The sequence below is a fragment of the Rutilus rutilus genome (assembly GCF_951802725.1).
Source record: "Rutilus rutilus genome assembly, chromosome: 3".
NCBI classification, from domain to species: domain Eukaryota; kingdom Metazoa; phylum Chordata; class Actinopteri; order Cypriniformes; family Leuciscidae; genus Rutilus; species Rutilus rutilus.
In genome coordinates this window covers 29,811,449-29,834,760 of record NC_140211.1, presented here as the reverse complement: position 1 = coordinate 29,834,760, position 23,312 = coordinate 29,811,449, and the positions used below count along the sequence as shown (strand labels likewise).

Here is a 23,312-nt window from a genome sequence, read left to right as displayed (position 1 = left end):
AACCTGCGTTTGTATTCACATGGTTCATACGTTCATGGAGGTCTGTAGATCATCGTCAAATGATTTAAATAAAGTCATGACTGAGGGCTGTAACTTGTGTGTCTAAAACGTCTCAGTCAAAAAGCAGACTACATTACAGTAAATTGTATAAATAAATCAATTCTTTAGATGCTGTGTCCGTGGCGAATCACGTCACCTCAACTTGACCGCGCTCTCCTCCGCGTCTTACTCTCACGAACTGCGCATGCGTACATGCTGCTCATTCAAGGGAGCAGCGCCCGAAGCTCAAATGAGCCTCGTTTAGTGCGATCACCTCAGTTCAGCCCGAGACTCCCACAGACGCGCGTCTCTCCCCGGACTCTCCGCGACGCCTGTTTGAATGGCCGTACACTGCATGTGGATTTACAAAGCACATTTCTCAACAGGATTATAAACTCATTTACAACTTGTCAGGCAGACTTTATGTGCGCGTTCTTCGTAAGGAATAAGGTGGTGTCTTTACGTCGTGAGGAATGGGATTAACGAGATCGAAGAAAAGTTGGGGTTTGCAGGTCTAGTAAAATGGAGAGATAAAGCTCGCCTACAGAGCTCACGAAGGCAGACGCAGCGGTAATTCACAGCGAGTGGAAATGCACAGAGGTGAGTTTCAACAAACATTTATTTATTTATACCGTGTCTGACAACACAGCGCGATTTGGTCCTATACGGTTATTGCTACTGCAACAAATGCAGCTCAACATTTACAATACAGAGCCGCGTCTAACAAGTTTTTCAGGGATAACCATAAATCGCGTCGCCACCTACAGGTGTGCTTTTGTTTATTGGCAATATCTGTCCAAGAAAATCTGGCTAATCAATTCCTCTATGCGTTATTTGCTTCGTATTCATTTAACCATTTGTCAATTGTATGACAACTGAATTATTATTATTTATTTATTTATTTGTCATTGTTAGCCAGAAAAAAATTCATTTGCACGTTAAAAACTGTATATTTCCACAACAGAAGGCGAGTTCCATTAGATTACTGCAGCGTCTCGTGCGAGTTCGCCGCGTGCAGCGCGTGGCATTTGCAGAAGCGGCGCGAGAGTGCTGAAGTGACAGCTCCCGCGTGCCACAGCTGGAGCACGAGCTGCTGCTCACACTCATGACCCTCTCCACCGATGAGCGTGTCTGCGAGATTCAGCTAAATCTATATGGGGGAAAGTACTGAGATCCAACTCCCTATTTGCTAATTAAGTCAGACCACTGAAAAAAAAAACCGGGGTAATGCTTTGTTCATGCATTGTTCGTTCATGTACATTACAAATCAATATGTTAATATCGCAATAGCCTATACAAATCACTATCATTTATTTAGTAGTAGGCTATAAATAGTTAGTAGTAGGCTACAAGAACTCTTCAGAATAGCAAACTGTTACAAAATATAATTATTTTGGCAACATATTGTTCACTACTATTAGCATTTTCCAATCACAAGGCAATATGAACACTCACTGTCATAAAATGTGACCACGTCTTATTCACGAAGATGAAAAACAAGTGTTCAAAATACACCAATTATGTTTTATATCAATATGCAAAATGATGGCCAAATTTCACACTAACCTAAATTAATTTTCCCTCAACTGCTCTATTGAATTACAACCAAATAATTGTTGATTCTGCATGTGTTCTGTATACTGTTTTTGCTTTGGCCTATAGCGAGATGCGTCTGTGACAATTAATGCAACTGTTTATTTTATTATTATACTTTTTATTTTATTTTTTTTAAGTGTGGCCTTGGAGTAGGCTAAATCAAAATTACAAACTGAAGGAATAAAGTCAGCATTTGTAAAGAAATGGAAGAGAAATACAGTACTTGGCATAAATATGAGGGCATTTCTAGTCCTCCTGAGTGATATGCGGCGGGTAAATCTTTGACACCTGTCTTTAATTAACTTTGGAATTTAAATGACATTAATAGTTCATATGCTTAGTGGAAAATAGCTGAATCTGTTTGATCAGTGACAGCTAGAATGGAGTTATAATCGAGTGAGAATAAAGTTTTTCCCCCTTCGTGGAGAGATCTGTTTTGGTGTTTTTATGGACACACTGCTCAAATAGGATACAGGCCTCTTAACATTTTACCGCTTCGTCCCATGGGGCTCATCCCAGATGTGTGCTCATTTGAAACCAGACAGCACGCAAGACAATTCATGCAGAAAATCGGATCCTACGTGAGATGTGGAGCCACTATTGCCTTCCTCGTTTTGAGGACAAAACTCGGTTTAATTCAGCTCTAAAACTTTCATTATGCATGTTCTATCTTCACGTTGTGTGCTGTGTAAAAAGATCCCTGGTTGATCTCATAATGTACATCACATAACTTAAGTTCATCTTTCACGTGTGACTCTGAAATCTCTTAATATTTTCTTTTCTCCACTCACTGAAACATATGATTCTGAGCGGCGTGTTTTATCAGACGGAGATTGGCGTGTTTGACTTTTCTTAGCCAAATGTGCATTTTAATTTTTAGTTAGCAAATTAATCTGCGCTGATATCAGCTTTTTATTTTTCTTCATCCAAACACTTATATACATTTAAGCATATAACAAATATAATTGTATATAGGCTAGTATAATCACATTATAAATAATAACAGTGTTCCCTCCTATGATGATTCTGATGAATAATGCCGGTGTGCTGTTGCTATGGTTCCTTCCTTGTCAGGTCAAAATAGGCAGCCTGACTTTTGTAGTCACAGAAATGTTTGAAAACCCAGTTGAAACGATATTTGCATTAAAAAATGTGCTTTAAGCCCCCAATGGGGATCCCCTAATCCCTTATTTATTTACATATATATTCACAAATATTCACTGCCCGTCAAAAAAAATAATGTAGCTTGGCATTGCCAATACAAAAACAGTACTATAAGGTTATCCGGACCACATGTGATGACCTACCCCAACCCCGCCCCTAAACCTACCCGTCACTGGGGTTACGACCAACCAAGAGCGGTTGTGGTCAGGTGTGGTCCGGATAACCGTATAGTACCCAAAAACTGATGCACCTCTTGATGGAAATAACATTACAACATGTATTTCCATCAAGAGTTGCATCATTTTTTGGTCAAGATCTTGTAATGGCAATGCAAGAGTCAAGCACTCTGTAAAGTCTACTCCAGCACATTCTAAAGACATTCAATGAATTTAAGGCCTGAACTCAGAGGTGCCAATTCATGTGTGAAAAGAAGTATTCATGCTCCCTCCCAACCATTCTTTCACAGTTTGAGCCTGATAAATCTTGACATTGTCATCCTGGAATATGGCCATGATGTATTGGCTACATGGTTGTTTAAGAAATGAAAAGCTACACACTCCATCAATTAGGGTTAGAAGAACTGTTGCCAAAGATATAACATGCTAACATCATAATCACTGCAATAACGATCCAATCGTGATAAACATTTGCCTTTTAAATCCAACCAGCAACTTTTTATTCAGTAAAGTAGTAAAGTTTTCGTTCATTTCGAAGAATGTCGTATTTATCGTCGAGACGCATTTCAGAAAAGTAACCATTATAAAATGTTCTGTTTTTCCTTGTGAGGCCTAAATTACTGTAGTTTCTTCAATAGTTGTCAAAAATATCGATTTTCATATCGATACTAAAATATCTGAAACGTTCCAATACTCATTTCCCGCAGTATCAATATTCGATACACCAGTAGCTGCTGCGCTTTCACACTCTCTCTTCTCTCCGAGAGGGAGTTGACACACACCTGCCTCCACTCACTCACTCATCTCATTCGCTCCGGTTGAATAGTTTTGGTGTTACAGGGCATGAATAGCGGCATATTTTTACTCATTCCCGCAAGTGTCACGCTCGCACACAAAGTGCGCGCACATAAAGCCGCCTCTCAAACAGCTCACGACTATCAAATTGAGTTCTTTTTCACGGATTATTGCGCTCAGATACACACAAAATTATATCAAAGTGCCCATCTTGCCGAGTATTCTCGTAAGCACAGTCGGTTATGTCTTAAGTGAACGTAAACAGTTAAGAAAGAAAACGCATGTGAATCTGTATATTAGATCCTTGTGTTCACTCTTAAAGGGACAGCAGCCTAAAAAACTGCTCCCTTCTGTCATTAATGTTAATCAAACAACAAAAGACAGAGAAAATGACTTACTGCTCTGAATATCTTTTGTAGCTTTAATTGTAAGAATTAATCTGTATTAATTTTTTGCAATGAAGACTATACATTATTTTACATTTGATTATTCCATTTCTGTAGTTTTACCTAAATACTACTGTTAGACCCACCTGAAAAACCTGTTTATTTCATTTGTATCTTTGTTCTTTTGTATTTATTTTTGCTACTAGCCTACATGTAATTTATTTATTTGTCTTTTTTATAAATTCAGTTTGAATTAAGCTTCCTTGTGCTGTGTGTGAGCTATTGAAACAAAATAGTATAAACACAAATGCATTAAGTGAGCAAACATTTAGGTGACATAATTGTAATGGTTGGCTAACTGATCAATGTTTATATGTGAATAAAAGCCTAAAGTAAAATGTTCATTATATAAAGTGATTGTGTCTATTCAGAAAACTTGGATTAATCCACATGATTCTTATGGATTACTGTTACAATGTGTTGTGTACTTTTTTTAAGCATGAGAAATGGTTGGACAAAAACAATTATGAGATATCTATATGGCAGTTTTTCCCCATGGTATCGAATATCCAGATTTCTCAAGGTATCGTATCAAAGTTAGAAATTCCAGTATCGTGACAACACTACTTTTCAATGTAGGTTACTTTTCTGAAATGAGACGTATGCAGCCGGCAGATGCCACCTCCACTGGGAACAGTGTACCTGGTTATCATAGCCGCAAATTCCTTGTAGAGCAGTCGGTGTCGGGCAGTGCATTGACATAAGAAGGCCTCTGTCATTGGCTTTATTACTTAAACATCACACATCACATATATATCACACAAAAATATTTTTGGATTCAAATGTCTTGACGATCATCTAACGATACTGGGGCGCCAAAAGACAATTCTGATAATGCAACGTCTTTAAACCTCTCAAACAGACTGATCCCCTTAAGATGAATAACAGACAGTTATGGACAAAGACTTTCACAGACTTTGATGACGCATTTCCACAGTCATTATTAACATATAATGCTTTTTTTTTTTTTTTATATCATACATTTTTAGATTGCTGTAAATTTGTCATCTTCTTTCTGACTGCCATAATCAAATTTGCTATATTCTCCCATTCACTAGTATAGAAGTTTACCCATATATGACGACTTTCGCTCATGAGAAGAACCCTGGACATGTGAAAAGGGTCCATTTGATTTAATTTGCACACTTGCTGTTAAATGTGTAGCGGGATGAAAGCTGAGGCACGCCGCTCTTGACATAATGTGCTTGTGGCTGTCTTCAGCTGAATCTTTTCATACTGAATGAATGGCAAATGACTGGTCTGATGGGTTTTCCTACATGCTCAGTACGAATTCAGTGACCAACAACTATAAACACACACTTGTGACGGCTCATTGCTTTATTTTGCTGTCTAGATAATTAATTCTCACACAATCCAGAAGGAAATAAATTAATATTGCATCGTAATTAAATCAACAACAATGTAGCTGTGCATGATACTTTTCTCACTTTATTACAAATTTGCACCATCTGGCCTCATGTCGGAGATGGGCGTCAAGCGCAAGATGTTTTATGACATGACAAGGATCTTGAACGACTGATCAGTTTGCTAGATTTATTCCTGTCCTGATGCGAGGCTTGGAGAGTAATAGAGGAGTTTGGGGTGATCAATGTGCTCATGATCTGTGTGCCCACATCGCCCCTGGCCTTTGCCTCCGCAGTCCGCACAATGAATCAGTGCTGGCTTTGGACAGACGGTTTCAGACAGAGAGAGACAAGACTGGATCAGTCAGAAAAGATTTATAGATAATGCGCTGCTGTAGTTTTTAAGGTTCTCACCAACATCACATTTGTCTGAATCCGAGTTCACTTCAGGAGTCGAATTGCCGTTTTTGCAGTACTGATACAGTATTTCCCAGTGTTGTATACGGTTGATCTGAGCACAGTGTCAGATGAAGGACATAATTGTGGCTAAATGTGATGTCACATGCCCTACTTTTGTCTGCTAACATTTGACATGCTCTTGTTTCCAGCCTGGGTTCTCCTCATTGTAATAGAAGAGGGATTTGCCCTGGCGCAGAAAATTAAAGGTATTACTCACACATTATCACACTCATATCTGAATTGTCAACTGTGACAGTCCTATCTATTCTGTACACATATTTTGCACTGGGCTTGCAGAGGGTTCCTGTGCAGCTTATTTTGCTTTCAATTTCTCAGCAGTTTGTGGGTAAACTGGACCGTAAATGTAGAATGTTTAAACTTTACAAATGCAAAAGAAATGCTTCCCTTCAGTAAGCCCAGGGTTCTTTGTAAGCTTAAAATAAAAATGTCAAATCAGTATCTAATTATATGGTCAATGACTATTACTGTTAATGACAGTGAACTGTTACCATCTCTTCACTCTGATTCAGTTATTGCCAATCTTCGCTGTATTTTAGTTCCTTTTCCTTTTCCATATCTTTTCTCACAGAGAATGCGGGCGAATCTCTATCAAACGCTGAGCAGTGCGGCCAGTGGACCCGGAATATCAATGGAGGGCTGTTTACATCTCCTAACTATCCTAACTCCTATCCACCCAACAAGGAGTGTATATACATCCTAGAAGGTAACCTCCCTAAAAGCAAATGAAAGAAGTTTCTCCGGCTATTCTTCAGCTGTTAGATGTCAGACTGACAGGAGCTGTTAATGACAATGTGATTGATGTCTCCCTCAAGTTAACGATGTTTACTAATATAGGAGTGTTATATTTTGCCTCTAGGAACTTCTTCTCTTCTCTTTATGGTATATGCAACAGTTAATTATATTCTCTTAACAACATCATATCTGCTAGTGCATCTCAGTGTAACTATACAAGTGTGAATAACACAATTTTGTCCTGGCATAACAGCATTTCAAGCAGTGCAAGAGCGCCCCCTGTCGACGAAGCAAATATATATCTGACAGCATGTATTTATGTCTTTTTTATCTTTTTTATCTTTAAACCATAATTTTAAACGAGCTATTAGGCTATTGTGAGATCAGTGTAATGAGCATTTTATTTATTGAATTATTTTTATTTATTTTGTAGAATAAATTGACTTTTGACCTTTGCTGCTTACTGCCACTTCAGACCAACAAATAAGATAACTTAGCTAGAGTATGAACATTTTAACAAACACTTGAATGGGATGTAGAAAGAAATGTACATGGTTTAGTTTAGGTTTAATTAAGCTTCCACGGTAACCAATGGCCAAAATCATCCTAATTCACCCTAGTAACTTATTTAAGTAATAATCCTATGCATATTTATATGCCTTTACATGCAGAACAGAAAGACGTGGGGTTTTTTTTTCTTGATAAATGACTGTATTTTGTGCAGAGTCTGTGGCTTTAATGCAAGCTGCAGCAAATACAGCTGAACAAACCTAAATCAGCAGTGACATTGGTTATTTGTTTCAGAGACTGATATGATTATGGCTGTTGTGCCTCAAGCAGGTGACCTAAATTCAAATTTAGTTAGTGAATAGTGGTTGTTTCATTGTACTACATGTTTGCGCATTTATTGTACATCACAAATTTGAGATTACTGTGGACATTTCTGTATTCGTCTTAATAAATCAAAAATAATTCAAATGAAATGTGCATTGGAATGTAATGGTCTATCAAGATCTTTCAACAGGGTTATGAAAGAGAGTTTATCTTCAATTGTAGTAGACTGTCTGTTCATAATGTGGACACGGGATATATGTGACATCTGTATTGTTCATTTTGATAAATATTCCCTGTGTGTGTGTGTGTGTGTGTGTGTGTGTGTGTGTGTGTGTGTGTGTGTGTGTGTGTGTGTGTGTGTTTGACTGGCGTATTATTACATTTGAACAATGTAGTATTATTGTATTTCTCATTTTCAGGAATAGGCAATGGGTTCCTCCTGCACAGGTTACAGTGTCACATACTCTACAGTTTATATAACGAAATATAATGATTGCTCTTTCATTCTCGATTCCCTCTCTCCTGCAGCTCTCCCTCGGCAGAGAATTCAGCTGGCCTTTGACAAAACTTACTATATCGAGCCGTCCTTCGAGTGCCGCTTTGACCACATTGAGATAAGGGATGGTCCCTTTGGTTTCTCCCCTATTATTGATCGCTTCTGCGGGCCAAAGAGTCCAGGTCTGGTCACCTCCACGGGCCGCTTCATGTGGGTCAAATTCATCAGTGACGAGGAGCTCGAAGGCTTAGGCTTCCGTGTCAAATACACTTTTATAGCAGGTAACCCTGACGGTCACTGTGATTAAGGCATGTTCCTGGAACAAGCTTCTCTTGTTGATCCTGGAACAACATTCCTGTCAATAAACCCTAAACCTATCCCTACCCCTAAATCTACACCTACCCATCATTTATCCCTGAAATCAGAGGGAAATGATATGTGAATAAGAATGGTATAGAAGCCCCTAACCCTTGTTGTAAGCCTAAACTTGACATAAGTAAACCTGTAAACCTATCCCTCAAATCTGATGTTGATCCAGGAACATGTGAAAATCACGTTCACCAACCCGGACAGTGAAAGCAGGAAGTTTTGTATATTTGAGCTTGATAACCAAATTCATAAATGCATTCTGAATTTAAATAGATAGCCTTGATGCTCTGGACCTTGTAAAGAGTCCTTGCTTGTCTCTTCTTAGGCCTGTTTCACACTGCTTCATTGTTTATCTGTCTGGCGTACTTGATGTTTGTTCTACACGCAGTGATAAACACACAAACAGGACTTTGTATTCAGTAAATGCTGCACTTTGAGATGTAGATTAATTACCTTCAGGTATAAATGTGATCATCCTTCTCATGTAAATTAGATTTCTCAACAATCAAGCTTGTAATGCTTTTCAGTGGCCAACTTCTGATAAGTGTATTTACATTTACACTATTATACACAGTAAAAAGTGGAAACCTGCAATTGTTTCCTTAAGGAGCCATTTCTACCTCATCTAATCCTTTAGTGCAATTTAGGTTGATTCATTGATGTTAATTTTTGCTTGAATAAAATCTATTAATTTAAAAATTATATTTCATGTAGTATGTTTTCAGTGTAGGAAACATTAATGCAAGCTTGCTGTTGTCGCTGTTGTCTGTTATCCTTATACTTTGAATACAAATACTTCAACTTGATTCACTTTTAGGCATTAAAATTCTGGGCAAGATCCTTTTCAGATGCAGCAGATTTAAGAGCTTCAGATGTTCTGTGTGTTTAAGGTCAAATAAGAGAAACACTTAATGCTGCCTATTAGATCAAATGGCAGATCTTTGCACCGCAGCACCTTCGGCTCTCTTAAACTGGATTTTAGTGCACGTTTGGGGCATGGGGGATTTCCAGTGTGTGCAATCTGGGTAATGCGATATCTGCCTTATCATTTCAGACCCAGATTTTCATTTGCACGTTGGTGGATTGTTAAATCCAATTCCAGGTAAGTCCCTCAATATTTTCACCCCCCAGTTCAATTCCATCTGAAGTGCTTTCTATTCTCTGCGGCAGGCTATCTGCGACTGACATCCTCTCTCTGTTGGTCTTATGCTGCCTATCTTGTGTCTCTTGTCAGACTTTCCATTTCTGTTTTCTCCAAAGAAAAACTCTGTTTGCCTCCAATTTGCAGTCAATGCTTCTTTTTGCCTAATTTCTCTCTCCACTGTATTTCTTTGCTTCCAATTCCAACCTTTTCCTGCGGCAGATTGCCAGTTTGAGATCAGTGGTTCAGACGGAGTCATCCGCTCCAGTCAGGTGGACGAAGAGGATAAGATCAAAAATGGAGACGCGTTGGACTGCATCTGGACCATCCGTGCCCTTCCTCAGTCCAAGGTGACCCACTTGGCTCCTCCTTACTTCATCAAATCAGATGACCCTGCTCTTCTGCCACGGGCACCTTAAACCTGACGAGAGGCAGGAGGCCATCAGGCTCCCGACCCTTTTTCTGCTGAGAAAACTTTTCAAGGAGAGCTCAAATTAGCAATGCAGCAGCAGCAAGTATTAGTCCAATGATGCAGAAATGGCTGTAGAGCCGAATCAGCAAGTACTAGGAATAAGACTGAGGGAGAAAAACGGCATTAAGATGGCCCAGGGATTACACGCTTACCTGCGCTAAGCAGACCGGAACACTTAGCGGGCTAAAAAAACATCCCTGAAGAACTTGGCAGAAGAGTGAATGATTACAAAGCATAAAGATAAGTAATTAGAGTTGTGAGGAGAAACTCTTTTTGAGAATCTTTTTATGCCTGTGTCTTTGAGAAAGCATAGCCGGGAGCTTTTTTTGTTATTCTTGGTAAGCAAGCGGTCCCCATAGATCAGGTCAGTTCACTCTGTGTCAGGCTAAAATGCAGCAGTATTTTCCATTCTGCTCGAAATTCCTTTTTTTGCAAATCGCTGTATTCTTTCTTGTCCTGTTTGAGTCAGCATTTTGCAGAATCTAGCTGATGCACTTAAAGGTTGCTTCATCCCTGCAGATATACCTTCGCTTCCTTGAGTACCAGATGGAGCACTCAAACGAGTGCAAGAAGAACTTTGTGGCCGTGTATGATGGCAGCAGCGCCATTGAGAACCTGAAAGCCAAGTTCTGCAGCACGGTGGCCAATGACGTGATGCTGGATACTGGCGTGGGCGTCGTGCGCATGTGGGCCGATGAGAGCAGCAGACTCAGCCGTTTCCGCATGCTCTTCACCTCATTTGTGGATCGTGAGTATTGACGTTCTTGATGTTAACTCTTTCCCCCGCCAAACACGGAATTCTCTGGGGTTTTGAGTTTTTACTGTAATACGTTATAGGAGGCGCTATGACACATCTTCTGAAGAAGTACTGAATCTCCTGATCAAAGCACATGCGAAGAAGTTGCAGAAACAAGCGATATTATATGTAATCATATGCATATGAAAAATAATGCCATCACCAACATTAAACTGCATATAAATCAAAACATGAAGTGTTGAACCCAGGATTGTGCAAGCCTTAGGGGTGTTGATGAACTCGATTTACTCCTTTAATGTTTTGATCATTGTTCTGAATCCGATCCCAATTTTCGAGATTTTCTCCGCTTTTTGCTAAAAATTTTACTTTTTTTATGAAACTTACCCATATTCAAATGTTGATAAATAAAACAGATTTTTTGTTTGTTTGTTTGTTTAAAAGCAGATGGTCTGTTCTTTCTTTTGATAGATTGCATGTTCAGATATTCATACAACTAAATATTCTGGGGGCCATGAAATTTTTGTGAAAATGATCAAAAACGCTGGCAGGGAAAGAGTTAAATTTACTACAGGATGGACGTACAATATTGGTTACTAATACAGAATGACATAGACAAAGTGAGTTTCTAACAATATACAAATCATTAAAACTTAGTGAAGACTATTAATGGCCACTTGTACCATTGTAAAGAGAGAGTTATACATTTTTTGCCAATATTTCCTGTGCAAATCAGTGGCTTTCATGGTGCTAGAAAGTTAGTATGGATGGATTTGACCTGTGGAGAAGTCTGTGCCACGTCAGCTAGCAAAAAAAAAGAAAAAAAAAGTTAAAGCCAGCAGGCTGGGTAGAAACATCATTTATATTTCATTTTGTTATGTGCTTTAGGCAGAGTCTGCCTTTCCAGGATTGCAAGTCTTCTGCTAACCGCAGTATGAAAACAGCAAGAAAAACAAAGAGAGCAGGACAGTTCCCCAGATTATAATGTGCCAAATTTCATTATGATTTTAATGCCATTAACATACTATGAGAAAATGCTGCTGTACATCTCTATTTAACTGCTACACTACTGGGATTTAATCTCGTTAACTGTCAACACTCATAGTCTTCAACGTCTATATCCAGAGACATTCCACCTTTTAATCCAATATGAATTTATCATGCAGAAATGGAAATCAGCTTTTTTCAAGCATGTAAGTTCATCGGAAACATTGCTCGAAATGTCAGAATAAAGATGTTGAGTAATAGACTGAAATTCGCTATGATCCATGGGAACTGACTCTAACCTGTTTTGTCATTTAAAAATTGTCCATTTAAAAGTGTGAAGTTAATTAAAGTAATCTCTGTAGAAAGAAGTAATATCAAAAAGCCAATTACTCGCCCAACCTTTGCGCAGGAAATCAAATAACAGGGCTATAGTGTTGCACATTTCTCATGCTAATGGGTCAGTCATGATGGAAAATTGAAAGTTATCTGCTGCTGCTGAAAAGAAAGAAAACACTAAATGAAGCTTTACTTCATGAATTAGATGGTGGGTATGGGCGATATATCACATTTTTTCAACCTTTGCTTTTCAGGACAGTGACTGCTTAAAGGTTGTATGCAAATGACTGAAAATTACCATGGAGCAAACAGATATTTTTCCTCTAGTCTGTAATACTTTTAATAAATGCCAGAATAATCATAGGAATTAATTGCAGCATTCAATGTCAACTCCATCTGAATATTAATCTTGCTCAGTGCAAAAGCTGTGGCAGTGGCAAATGCAAATGATTTTCATCACAGTGTTTGTAGAACTGTTGAAAGCCTTGCAGCGCTGTGAATAGATTGACACAGCCAAGTTGTTTGGATTAGTTGGTTCATTTAATGCCTTCACTACCATCTTGGCAATGAGCAACACTTTTCCACTGCGCTTTTCAAAATATCCTACAAGCTCTGCACTACCGTAGATTTGTCCTATTACCATCAGAATACACACCAATTAGAGACACGTGCTCGAATTTGAGTTTGTGAGCCAGGCCAGGTGCCACAAATACATTATCAGTTCAAAAGTATGGGGTCAGTAAGATTTATTAATGTTTTTGAAAGAAGTCTCTTATGCTCACCAAGGCTGCATTTATTTGATCAAAAACACAGTAATAATATTGTGAAATATTATTACAATTTAAAATAACTGTTTTCTATTGTAATATATTTTAAAATGTCATTTATTCCTGTGATGGCAAAGCTTCTTTACGTCAGTCTCCTCTCCAGTGTCACATGATCCTTCAGAAATAATTCTATGCTTATTTGATGCTTTCTGGCTTTCCTGTAGCTCAAACAGTAGAGCGTTGGCGCTTGCAACGCCAAGGTCATGGGTTCGCTTCCCAGGGAAAGCCAGAACTGATAAGAATGTAAATGTGTACCTTAAAAAGCTTTGGATAAAGCGTCTGCCAAATGCATGAATGTAAATGTAAACGCTCAAGAAACATTTATTGTTATTATCAATGTTGAAACCAGCTGTGCTGCTTAGTATGTGTTATGTTTTGTGGAAACCGTGAACATTTTGGTACTGATTTTGGTCATTAGTGGCCATTGTTGAAAGGCAAGAGATGTCTTACAATTTTGGAAGCCTTTTAGTGGGAGCCTGGAACTGTTGCCAGTAAATGAAAGTTGCAACCTCTTCAATCCTGTGTCAGAAGCACTTAGTCACATTTTTCCCTCCCCACTCAAGCTGTAGCACTGCAGTTGCAATGAGGACACTAATGTAGTGCTTGGGTTTTTTGGCATAAAATGGAGGCCGAGGGATGAGGCTGTGCAGCTAGAAGAGAGCGACACGATGAGGAGATGAGTGTCAGGGTTTGCAGACACAGCCTGAAAGATTCATCCCCAGAGATCAGCACTCACCTTCAATTACAAGCTTATCTCCCCCTCCTTCTCTTTCCAATCTTTGTTACCCTCCGCTCTGACTAGCATGCTAAGCGTTCGTTCAGTCAAGAGCTTCATGGCAACTTGGCCAGATGGGCTTTGTGATGGCTGTTGGATTTGATTTATAGTGTTGTGCTCAACACCCGCTACACAGCCTGTGGCACAAGCATGAGGCGCACATTTCTGCAGACGGCCGCTGACGCCCTGCTATGAGAATAAAGAGCTGCTGTTTGCCTTGTTTTTAAGAGATTTCATCTTCTTTATCTGTTCTGTTTTTCAGCTCCCTGCTCCAGCAGCACCTTTTTCTGTCACAGCAACATGTGCATCAACAACTCACTGGTATGCAACGGCGTTCAGAACTGCGTCTACCCCTGGGATGAGAACCACTGCAAGGGTGAGCTACTGCACAAACACCAGCTCCTGCTCCCTCAGTCACCTACCGCCTGGAACGGGACCAATCTCCATTTAAAGTGCTGTTCTTCTCGAAACATAACCATTGTATTTTTATAACAATATTTAATGTGTTTTTTTATTATTACAATGTCCTTTGTTGCAACCTCTGTACTATTTTATATTTTTATACTATATATATATTATCCTTCAGAAATCATTATACTGATTTGATGCTCAAGAAACATTATCAGTGTTGAAAACAGTTGTGCCGGCTAATATTTTTGTGTAAACAGTGATGCATTTTTTAGGATTCTTTGATGAATAGAAAGTTCAAAAGAACAGCATTTATTCAAAATATTCTTTTAACAGTTTAAATATCTTTAGTGATAAATGCATCCCTGCTAAATACATGTCTTTTTTTTATCTTACTGACTCCAAACTTTTGAACTGTAGTGTCTTTAACTGCACATTTTCACAAAATTGAAAAGTAATTGATTCATTATACCAGGGGTGCCCAATCCTGCTGATCACTGTCCTGCACAGTTCAACTCCAACCCTAATCAAACACACCTGCCTTTAATTTCCAAGTGATCCTGAAGACCTTAATTGGCTGCTTCAGGTGTGTTTGATTAGGGTTGGAGATGAACTGTGCAGGAGCAGGATTGGGCACCCCTGCATTATACCATTTAAACCGATTCCTTCTGAGTCTTTTTGACCAATCAGTTGTTTGCAAATTGCTGGCTGTATGTTTGTTGTTGTGTACAACTAACAATAGACAATTATATTGTGGCATTTTCTTTGTCCACACATTCACTTTGGGCAGCAAACTTGGGTGAAATGCAATTTCTTCATTTCGAAAAACAATTCTGAATATGAGTCAACTTCTGCTGCTTGTAAATGTGCTATTTAAATAGATGTTGACTTGACTCTTTTATGTCTCTTTATAGTTTAAAGCTTATTTGACTAAAAACTCTTTTTATGTCCACCTCAGAGAGTAAGTCCAAGGGACTCTTTCACCAAATCACCAAGACACATGGCACGGTCATCGGCATCTCCGCTGGTGTGGTTCTGGTCTTGCTCATCATCTCCATCCTGGTGCAAATGAAGCAACCCCGTAAGAAGGTAGTGGCCCGTCGGCCGGCGGTCTTCAACAAAGGCGGCTTCCAAGAAGTCTTCGATCCCCCCAACTATGAGCTGTTCTCCCTCCGCGACAAGGAGCTGTCGACAGACCTGGCCGAGCTGTCGGATGAGCTGGACGGCTACCATAAGCTGCGGCGCTCCTCCACCATGTCCCGATGCATCCACGAGCACCACTGTGGTACGCAGGCCTCCTCGGGCGGCAGCATGAAGCAGAGTCGCACCACGCTCAGCTCAATGGAGCTCTCGTACCACAACGACTTCTCCAAGCCACCTCCCATGAAGACCTTCAATAGCAGCAACACCGGCACCTACAAGAAGAGCTGCTACGGCTACAAACAGACTCACGACTGCACCGAGCAGGTGATCGAGGACCGCGTGATGGAGGAGATCCCCTGTGAAATCTACGTGAGGGGTGGGAGCGTAGGAGGGGCTGCTGGCAGCATCGGAAGCGGCTGCGGGAGCATTACCATCCGTAACCATGGCAACGCTCGTCCCAACGCCACCACCGTGGTGGACCCGGGACAGCGCTCCATATCTATGGACTTCTGAGATGGCGAGGGAGAACGAGACCACCCTGACCGCCACCACCGACTTTGTCCTGCATTGCTGTTTTTAATGCACGGGCTCCAGTGCCGTATACAGACAAGCACGGAGAGAACGGACTGCACACGGACAGACAGATAAGAAGACATGTGGCTGGCTATTTTAATCTATGTAAATTTAAAACGGAAGATAAACAGTATGTAGGTTTTGTGTTGTTGCTTGACATTAACTCACATTTTGCATCATTTGATGCTGTGGATAACTCAAATTATGAACTCAAATGAAGATGACTGTCATTATTATGAACTGAAGTCATCTTGTGGTCAAAACAAATCCCTACTGTATCCTTAAGAGCCGTTCACACCAAGGGCTATAACGATAACGTTTTAATAAGCATCCTAATTCTACGAGAATAGTGAAGTCAACACCACAGCTTTAACGTTGATGACAAAGAGGAACCATATTTTTTGCTAATGAACAATAAAGCATTGACTGCCAATCAAGATCCACTCAAATTTAAAGAGCTCAAGCATGTAAAGCAGCAGATGACATAGCTGCATCACGTGCTTATAATAAACAGAACGTTATCGTCCGTTGGTGTGGATGCTAATAATGTTATCATTATAGGTATTGTTCACACCGTGCCTAAACCAGACAGGATAAGATGGGTTTTCTTCCACTGAAAACAAAAATGGCATGTGGCATCAGAACACATTTGATGTTTAATATGCAGCTGTGTGGACCAATGACGCTGCACTATGGGTGGAGCTACGCAACAAAGCAAGTGACAAAAAGAGAGATCAAGAAAAAAATGTGTGAACTAATCGAATTCTATTGAGAATTTACCGCTTTAAAACGCCATGGAGAAAGTCTAAAACAGCCACATACATTAGAAAGCTTTTTAAGCTACTCATGAGTCATGACCACCTTTACTAGAATTTATCACGTTTTGTTGTTGGCCTATTTATTATGGTAAATTTTGACTTGAAAAATTCACTATAGATTAATATTACAACTGTGGCATGTTGTAGCTATAGTTTCTAAATATGAAGGCGACTGTCTTTCATAACAAATGCTATAGATTAAGAAAAAAGAAAAAAATAGTCAAAATTGGCCTAAGCATGGTAATGAGGAGCCATCACTGGTCTTACCTGTTATTGTAACAAATGCTACGGTTAAACAATCACAAGAACTATGGAACATTTTCATTTGGTCAAGTTAGAATCAATGTGTAAAATGTGTTCTAATGATGACTGATAGCAAGAACCTGGCCTTCAAATATTCCAAGAGATGACAGATGAAATCATTAAGAGTCTGATGGACTGTTAAGGAGGAGGAAATAAACAATTTCAATAGAAGAAAAGAAAATGTTACGTAAAGTTAGTTTGACTTCCAATGGCACTTTTAATTAGAACATTCTGTCAAACTGCTAAGGTTCCTGGTGCTTAAATAATATAAAATACATCATATAGCCTATCCTACAAGTAATTGATAACTAGCCTATTATTTGATGTATCAACCAACTTTGCATGTGTGGATGATACCACAAAAAAAGCCCCAAAAAAATGTTCGAACCAAACCTGCGCCCTTGGTCTTGTCGCTAGTTGCTCTGCATGGTCATAGCTGCTTAGCACAACAACCAATGTTTACATGGAAGACAAATGATTCAGTGTTTGTTTTAGGCACGGTGGATGAGAGGAACAAGAACGACTACTATTACCACAGCATACACAAACACTGACCTGATTTATACATTTTGCCATTGGTTTTTAAGAGTTGCTTTTGAGCTTTTGTTTTAAGCAAATTCCCCGTGTGGACTTATCATTGTGTCTCAGTGGCCATTAAAGACCACAGCACATATGTTATATGTTCTTTAACCTGTAAACATACCATTTTTGGACGGTCGACCTATCCATTACAAGCTTCAGATAAAGTGTGGAAATTGTAAATGATGCTTACACCTTTTGTATAGAATTTTTTTGTTGTTAAATAAGTAAAAATAAGCAGGAATATATTTTCTAACCAATATATGTTGTATATCAAATTATACTGCGCTTCCATTTTAATCATAACATGAATAATTGTAAAGATGTTGATGTGAGAGATGTGCAGTTACATTTTAATAAAATTACACCACCTAACGTATCTTTGATTGATGTATGACGTGCAACAATAACTTTGCAACCACAAAAAAATTATTATCAATCATCCAGCATGCAGATTTCATCTTATTTCCCTTAGAGTCTACATTACTATCCTTCAGTCAGTCCAAGATCACCAGTAATAATATTTTATTATTGTCATCACTGAACGTGTCTAAATACTGAGAACATGCCTTTCATCTTCACTGTCATTTCATTTTCTGTTCACTTATTTTCCTTTAGTCCTCTGCCAGTGTCCATCTCCCTGATCTGTCATGTTGAATTAGACTGCAGGAGCACTCAAGGCCTCGTGCGTCTTGAAAAGGACAGACGCAGTGCAGGTCACAGCCTCCATGAGACCTCGAGGCCACGGCCACCCAAAGTGATTGTCACTGAGGTTGAAGTCAGTATGAATATTGAAAATGAAAAGTGTCCCCATTTGTTTTCGAGTTCTGGGTTTAATTGTGAATTATTCATATCGCGAAATTATCGGTTCACAGTGGTCAACACCCTTCTGGACTGAACTTAACTTATGCACACCAACCATGGCTTGGAGCACAATGACCATTTCATGAGACTTTGTGGTGCTTGGCTTGGAACAACATGAAAGTGAGTAAATAATATTATTTATTTATTCATTCATTCATTTTGGGTGAACTATTCCTTCAATCACTGATTTTCTAAAGTATAGTCCTGAAGACCGATCCACCAATCAGAGACATTGCTTTTACAACGCAAATAGGAATCATGACATAAGCTTCCACTACACATTGCCATAAATGACAAAATCAAGACAGTCTCAATACGCTTTGAAACCGCTCACATTTGGCCATGTACTTCAAGGCCTTGACCTTGGCATTGTTAACAGAGTCTTAGCGCCTATAGGCCTACTACTCTGAATATCTGACAGTAAACTTCAGATATATTTAGGCGATATCACACTGGCTTCGCAATGTCTGTGATCAGCTGTAGGTTGCGCTGTTACACTTGCAGTGAAAATAAACAGCAGGAAAATGTACAGCAAGATGTTGATAGCAACTTTTGAAATGTGATTTAAAAGAATTAGACTGTTAAAGGTGCACATTAAAGTCAGCATGATAGTCTTTTAGTAGATAGTCTTTTCATCGGATTTAATTAGATAGTTCGATCGTAGTTTTCTATTGCAGGTTATCCCGCCTTCACGCCAGTAAACACGTCATTAGAGGAGTAGAGATGTTGCAGCAAGGGGGAGGGAAAGTTATTTTGGACGTGGAACATGAATAAAAAAAGATTAAAACATTTTTTTTTAAAAGACTGAACACTGAAAAATCATTCATAATATTGAACTTTTAAGTGATTTGCCGTCCGAAAATTATTATTATTATTATTATTATTATTATTATTATTATTATTATTATTTATGCTTCATTTCACATTACATCCCAGCCTGAAAAATCCAGCCACGTTTCATTCCATATGAAAAATGTCCGGTCTAATCGTTTATTTGAAGTTCTGTAAAGCTTTTCAACACCAAGGGGGGCAGCTTATGAAGGGTCAAATCTCTTCTCTGAATCACTAGCCTCGATTAACTCCGTAACCATATTGACAGATAACGTTTTTGTATTCCTTTGTCCACCCAAATATACCCAGCAACCTTATTTTATCCACATTATTGATATACAGCAAAGAATATTTAAAAAATGAGAAGCAAGAGGTGTGTGCGTCTTACGTAGGTAGGCTATCTCCATGGGGTTACATAGTTGTCTAGTCTGGTTCTTGTACATCCAGCACTGGTCAATCAAATCTAATTTAAAATTCGGCAGTGGCTCGGCTGGCTCCTAAAGATAGCTTATTATTTGGATGGATTCATATAAGCACACAAACCAAATCACTTCGGTGTTTGTCTGCTACGGTCATTTGCTGCCATCACGTGGTGATTTAGGGTAAATTACATTTCATTCCGAGATTAACTGCGATGTAGGCCTATATAAAATATCAAATAGGTCTATGTCCTGATTAGCTGTGATTGTCTCGTCTCTGTAAACGTATTGTGTGTGGTTTGGACACGGTTAGGGGTAGGACAGTAGCCTAGCCTAGTGGGGGATGGATGGACTCGGAACACATGACTTCAGTTCATAATAATCATTATGACAGTCATCTTAATTTCAGCATAATTGACTACTTCCCCCCACTGTCTATGAAAAAGCCAAGTAGTGGTTTACTGTTAATAATGTTTTACTGTTTAAATTGAATTAAAAAACATATTAGAATATAATAGGCCTATTAAATATTTAAATATTGAAGGAGACATTTTTCTTTCCTTCTTTATTTCAGGGTGAACAGAGGACTCAATGCAGAGGGTACATGAAACAGAGTTTATTAGAATACTTTGGGGGAAAACTAACCTCCAAAGTGAAGTGACACACGTGAACAGATATATCGGAATATATGGGAACTCCAGAGCTCTCCGTACAGCCACTAGCGGACACACAGGCTTTGGAGATGTAATGATGAACCTGTGGGTTATCATGTGAACATCAGTTTACAGTGTTATTGTGTACATTGATTTATTGTTTATTATGTTATGATTAGGTGTATGGACAATGTCAATGTTTAGTGTTCAAACTGTGTTTTGTGGCAGAGTACAAGATATTTTATTTTGCATATGTTTATTGGTTAAGACATGACTTAGTATCTTGCCTGTCTAGACCAGTTTGGTAGGGAGTGGCCAGTAAAGCTCCCGAATTTACCAAGATGGTCCTCACTGCAGAACACGAAATCCAGGGGGAGGAGTTGGATCCCACCTTACATATATCTAAAACCTACCCATCTCCACCCCCTGATCCCTAAACCCACCCCTAAACCTACCAATCTCCACCCCTTAGATCTGGATCCAACTCCGCCCCCTGGATCTCGTGTACTGCAGTGAGGTGCTACTGGATTTACCGGCTTATTAGTGGTTATACCATGTACTAGGACAGAGAAGGATAGGAATGCTCTGAAATGGTGATGGTCTTATTTGAAGAGTGTATTGTTTACCTTTGATCAATGATATTATTTGTGATCATGTTTATCTGTTCAAATGTGATAGCACTGATATTGAACTAAATGTGTATTCGTTGTCATGGGTGTTAACCGACCCCTACTGATAGTATGATCCATTAGTGTTTTGCGGGAAGATTGCATAAACGAGTGAGGCTAGTTGAGCCACAGTCGGGCCAAAGGCCAGAGCTTGTGCAGCCAAAATGCTGTAAGTTGTGAGTTGTCATTGTCAGAGGCTTGTTCCTTGAGGCTAGATCTTATGCCTTGTTTGCTGCTTTCAGCATGTTTTATTTATGTTTTGTACAGTCTATTTTGAGTATTTTTGATGATTTGTTTTGTTTATTTTGAACTTTATTTGGAGCATGTGTGCAGAGCTGTCATAATAAATCCACTTGGACTTTAACGATTACCTACGTTGTACTCAACTTATTCCATCTTTTCCCGGGCCTGTCGGCAAAACAAATTCACGTTACAACTCAGGGTAACTGTATACAACCAGCCATCCGACTCCTGGCCGTTGCAGCTTTCCGACACAAGGCGGCAGTGGTTGTAACAGCATACCGACAGGAGACCACCCACAATGCAGCGGCTGCCCAACGGGACGGGGAACGGCGAGAGAACGACAAGCTGGGTCATTCCTCGTCTAAGCGTCATGGGCACAGCAGCAAACACTAAGACACAAATAACACACAGAACAGTTCCAAGAACACATGAGACGAAGCACGAATGACCTACTGAAAACAAGGGGCAGACACATCAGAGAATATAAGGGAAAAGGGAACAAGCGACAAGTGAGGGCAATCAGCTTGTGACCCGCACACACCCGTGCTGCAAAATTAGCGCTGATTGGTACTGATGACCTCTACTCCTTCGCCTCACATCAAGGAGCCGATGCACCGTATAAGCCGGCGATCCCTCGATCGAGTCTATGAGGAGGAGGGGCAGAGGTCTGGGGATGAATGAAGGGGGGAAAGAATGACGGGTTTGATTTTAGAGTCATGGCAATCTGGTGGATATTCTTAAACATGGGGGGTTAATTTGAGTCGAACCGATACTGGACTGAGCACCTTAGTAATGGAAAAATAGTCCAATAAATTTAGGTCCCAGTTTACTTGAGGGAAGTTTGAGAGGGATGTCCTGGGCAGATAACAGGAACTTCTGACCATACACGTAAAGTGGGGGTTTAGCACGGTGGCGGTCAGCCGACACCTTGTTCCTGTTACCAGTCCGAGTGAGGTCTTCTCTGGTGATCCTCCACATACGGTGGCATCTCCAGTTGGAGATGGAACAACGGCGTTGGATCCTTGGGAGGGGAATAACAATGGCTGGTAGCCTAAACAGCACTGGAAGGGAGACAAACCTTGTCGAACAGACAAGGAGGGAGTTATGCGCATACTCGACCATGGTTATTCTGGAACTCCAAGATGACGGTTCCACAGATGCCACACAGTGCAAAACCCTCTCCAGATCCTGGTTAGCACGCTCTGCCTGACCATCAGTTTGTGAGTAATACACTGAGGATAGACTTGCATTTGACGAGTGGACCAACTGAAGGATGCTAGTTTGGAACAATTTGGTCACAAACAACAGGCTCTCAGGGCCAGGGGAACCGTGACATTTTGCAGTGCGACACGGACTCTTGATTCCATCCCCCAAGTGACCACTGCCACCACCCTATCAGAAGGCAGAAGGGTCACAGGGAGGGTGGATCTAGCCTCAGCCTCAAAGATCCACGAAAACGCATCAGGCTTGCCATACTTGGACCCCGGGCAATAGGAGATGTTAAACCTGAAACGACCGAAAAACAGTGCCCAGTGAGCCTGTCGTGAATTTAGCCGTTTGGCGGTGCAGATGTAAGTTCGAAGTTTTTTCTGATCGGTCCAAACTATAAAAGGGACCTCAGTCAGCGCCCTCTAACCAGTGGTGCCACTTCTCCAGAGCCAACTTAACAGCCAGTAACTCCCTATTCCCGATGTGGTAATTCCATTCCGAAGGGGGTTAAATAATCAGAAAAGAAGGCGTACGAACTGGCGCACGAAGTAGCAAGGATGTTAGCCGAATCAAAGTGACTCTTTAGGCTTGTAAACGCAGCCTGAGCCTGTGGCGACCAACAGAAACGTTTTCAAGTGAAGGTGAGATCAGTCAGAGGAAGGACGACCTGGCTAAAATTCAGAATTAATCGGCTGTAAAAAATTGGTGAACACCAGAAATCGCTGGACCTCTCTACGACTATCTGGGGTGGGCCAATCAGCAAGCTTGGCGGGATACATTCAGATACCCTCAGGTGAAAGAATAAATCCCAGGAACGG

The 23,312-nt window shown here is 40.0% G+C and overlaps 1 protein-coding gene across 1 annotated transcript; it reads left to right on the top strand.

Annotated features, from left to right (window-relative positions):
- Positions 1-261: 261 nt before the first annotated feature.
- neto2a (neuropilin (NRP) and tolloid (TLL)-like 2a) lies at positions 262-17,985 on the top strand. The gene is made up of 9 exons (XM_084406121.1): positions 262-639; positions 6,189-6,245; positions 6,629-6,763; positions 8,155-8,403; positions 9,546-9,593; positions 9,855-9,982; positions 10,624-10,852; positions 14,046-14,159; positions 15,150-17,985. Exons 1-9 carry the CDS (start codon positions 630-632, stop codon positions 15,845-15,847), a joined length of 1,668 nt encoding a protein of 555 aa, XP_084262247.1. The 5' UTR covers positions 262-629; the 3' UTR covers positions 15,848-17,985.
- The last annotated feature ends 5,327 nt before the right edge of the window (positions 17,986-23,312 follow it).

Bases quoted from the DNA above. Each gene is read 5' to 3' on its own strand.
- neto2a (XM_084406121.1), top strand. The intron at 8,404-9,545 runs GTAACCCTGACG...TTATCATTTCAG, and splicing joins CAAATACACTTTTATAGCAG to ACCCAGATTTTCATTTGCAC. The intron at 10,853-14,045 runs GTGAGTATTGAC...TCTGTTTTTCAG, and splicing joins CTTCACCTCATTTGTGGATC to CTCCCTGCTCCAGCAGCACC.